A 2,710-nucleotide genomic window follows, 5' to 3' on the forward strand; every position below is an offset into this window, starting at 1 on the left:
CATGGCAGCCAACGTTTTATACTGGCCCTGCACGTGTGTGCAGGTGACCATTAGGGCTCCAACAGTGTGGCAAGTATTACATAGTTACATACATAATATATACCCTCAAATTTCTGGTATCATCCTTGTAAATCCTCTCCAGTGTCTCTTTTTATATTATGGTGACCAGCACTGTACGCAGTACTCTAAGCGTGGTCTAAGCAAGGTTCGATGCAGATTTAGCATAAGTTCCCTACTTTTCAATTCTATGGGCTTTATTTTCGCCACCATTGGGCGCCATTTTTTTGGCATCCGTTGATTTTTTTGGAGCAATCTTGATTTTGCAACTTTCCTCAAAGTTTGTACACCAGATTGTACACCAGACTGTCCGCATCGGATTTTTTGTACACCAGATTTTTGGCACAGGTCTGGGTGAAAACTGATTTCCGCGCCGTTTTTGGCCCTTTTTGGCCATTTAACCGATTTTCGACAACAATGATTTTTTCCAGGATAGCGTAGAGTGGCCTTAAGTACCGATCAGAAAAACCCTACATTAACTTAAGGAAATCGGTGCTGAGTATATTTCTGAGCTTTTGGAGCGAGGGAAGAACACAATTTAAAACACAAATTCATGGTGATTTTTGCAGAGGGAACTCGGAAAATAACTCATAAAGTTAATTTTTCCCACAGAATGTTTTTGAGAATGGGCAAATTGCAACTCCACACCACGACATAAGCTCTGTTCACGGGGCTCCAGGCACAGTTTGGAGGAGTGCCGGCCGGCCGGCCGGCGGCAGGATCATTCCCTCAGCCGGACACAAGCAAAGAGCTCGGCGCTTGGATTCCACCCCCACCGCCCTGCCCCAGAGCTTCTTTCCAAGCTGAGCGCTGATATCCTGTGTTTCTGGCCAGCCGAGGGAACAATCCTGTCGGCCAGCACTCCGACCTGTGCATCGGAGACTGCACAGCAGCAAACATATGCATTTCGGCAAAAGCTATAATTAAAGTGCCATAAATCACTGTGCGTCCCGTCTCCATAGAGACAGAGCCTAGTGTTGTGCATGCACAGACCAAGGTGTTCTACTAGGGTGTTACCCAGCAAAGGTGTGTGTGCTTCAGTAAGTACTGTCTCACAATAATAAGAATAACAAAATGAACAATAATAATTATGGGTGCAACTCTGACTATGCCTCATGTCATAAGGTTAATTTGCATGCATACCATGCAGAGGCGACGGATAATACGCCACCATCGCAGAAGCCAGACCGCTCGAGGATTAATGGGGTGGAGGCCATACCCTGATCGAATCTACAGGGACAGGCGCTCAAACCTACACCTGAATGAGGCAGACTGCATTCACAGGCTGCAATTTAGAAAGGAGGTCATCACAGAGATGCGCCAGTTAATCAGGGTAGACATACAGCCAAGAAGTGGCAGGAGGACTGTGGAAGTGAAGGTCACTGCAGCACTTGCCTTCTATGCTTCTGATTCATTTCAAGCAACAACTGGGGACATGTGCTGCACCTCGCAGCATGCCACACATTGCTGCATTCGACAATTAACTGCTGCACTGTATGCCAAAAGGGACCAGTTCATCAATTTCCCTATGACCTCGCAGGCAATCGAGACAGGGCTGTGGGCTCCAGAATTTCTGGCTTCCCCAAGGTACAGGGTGCGATTGACTGTATCCATCATATTGAGAGCACCTTTGGACGACACCAAGGTTTATCACAACAGGAAACAGTTCCACTCCCTAAATATCCAGCTCGTCTGCGACAATATGCATCAGATCATGGCGGTGGATGCCAAATATCCAGGTAGCATCCATGATGCTTTCATCCTACGTGAGAGCTTTATATCTGCGATGTTTCAGGAGCTGCCAGAAGGGCACAGCTGGTTGCTCAGGCACAAAGGGTACGATCTCGCCACTTGGCTTGTGACCCCCCTACACAATCCTCGCACTGAGCCAGAGCGTCGGTACAACATGTCGCACATAACGGCACGGAGCATCATAGAGCGGACAATTGGCATACTGAAGCAGCGTTTCCGATGCCTGGACCACTCTGGAGGCTACCTGCAATATGTCCCTCACCACGTCAGTCAGTTCACTGTTGTGTGCTGCATGCTGCACAACTTGTCCATGATGAGAGGACAGGTACTGGACATGGAAGATCCTCCTGAGGAGAGAAGGGGGTGGGGGGAAGAGGAGGAGGAGGCTGACATTGACAACAAGGACGAGGAGGAGGAGGAGGAGGATGAGGAGGAGGACTAGCAGCAGGAGGAGGACGACAAACCCATGCCACCACCTCAACCCGCAGGACGACGTCAGAGGAGGCGGCCTCATGCACCTATAGCCATAGCTAGAGACTTGCGTCAACGGCTAATCCGTGATCACTTTGCTGCCTGAAGGCTAAATGGCCCAACACTGTTGACTTTTTGCACCTGTTAGTCTGAAAAAATAATGTACATAATAATGTACGTGATGTTGTGTTGGTTTATGTTGCTTTAATTCAAAAAATAATGTGCAAGATTCTGATTAAATTTAAAAAATAAATAGGTTTATTAAACATTGGTACAGTTGTACTTAACTTAAATAAACATTTTTGCATCAAACTTTACACTTTTCAATGACGAAAACAACAAGTAGCAGCAACAAACAAGCTCTAGCTGCAGCCATCTCTCCTCCCCTTTATTCAAAGACCTTAGTGCTGTACGCCCCTCTTGCTCCTGT

General features: G+C 47.2%; 1 protein-coding gene across 1 annotated transcript; it reads left to right on the forward strand.

Annotated features, from left to right (window-relative positions):
- Nucleotides 1-1,201: 1,201 nt before the first annotated feature.
- Nucleotides 1,202-2,251, forward strand: LOC139264290 (putative nuclease HARBI1). The gene has a single exon (XM_070880562.1). The coding sequence runs from the start codon at nucleotides 1,202-1,204 to the stop codon at nucleotides 2,249-2,251; it is 1,050 nt and encodes a 349-aa protein (XP_070736663.1).
- Nucleotides 2,252-2,710: the final 459 nt, after the last annotated feature.

The sequence above is a fragment of the Pristiophorus japonicus genome, chromosome 1, assembly GCF_044704955.1.
Source record: "Pristiophorus japonicus isolate sPriJap1 chromosome 1, sPriJap1.hap1, whole genome shotgun sequence".
Lineage (NCBI taxonomy): Eukaryota > Metazoa > Chordata > Chondrichthyes > Pristiophoridae > Pristiophorus > Pristiophorus japonicus.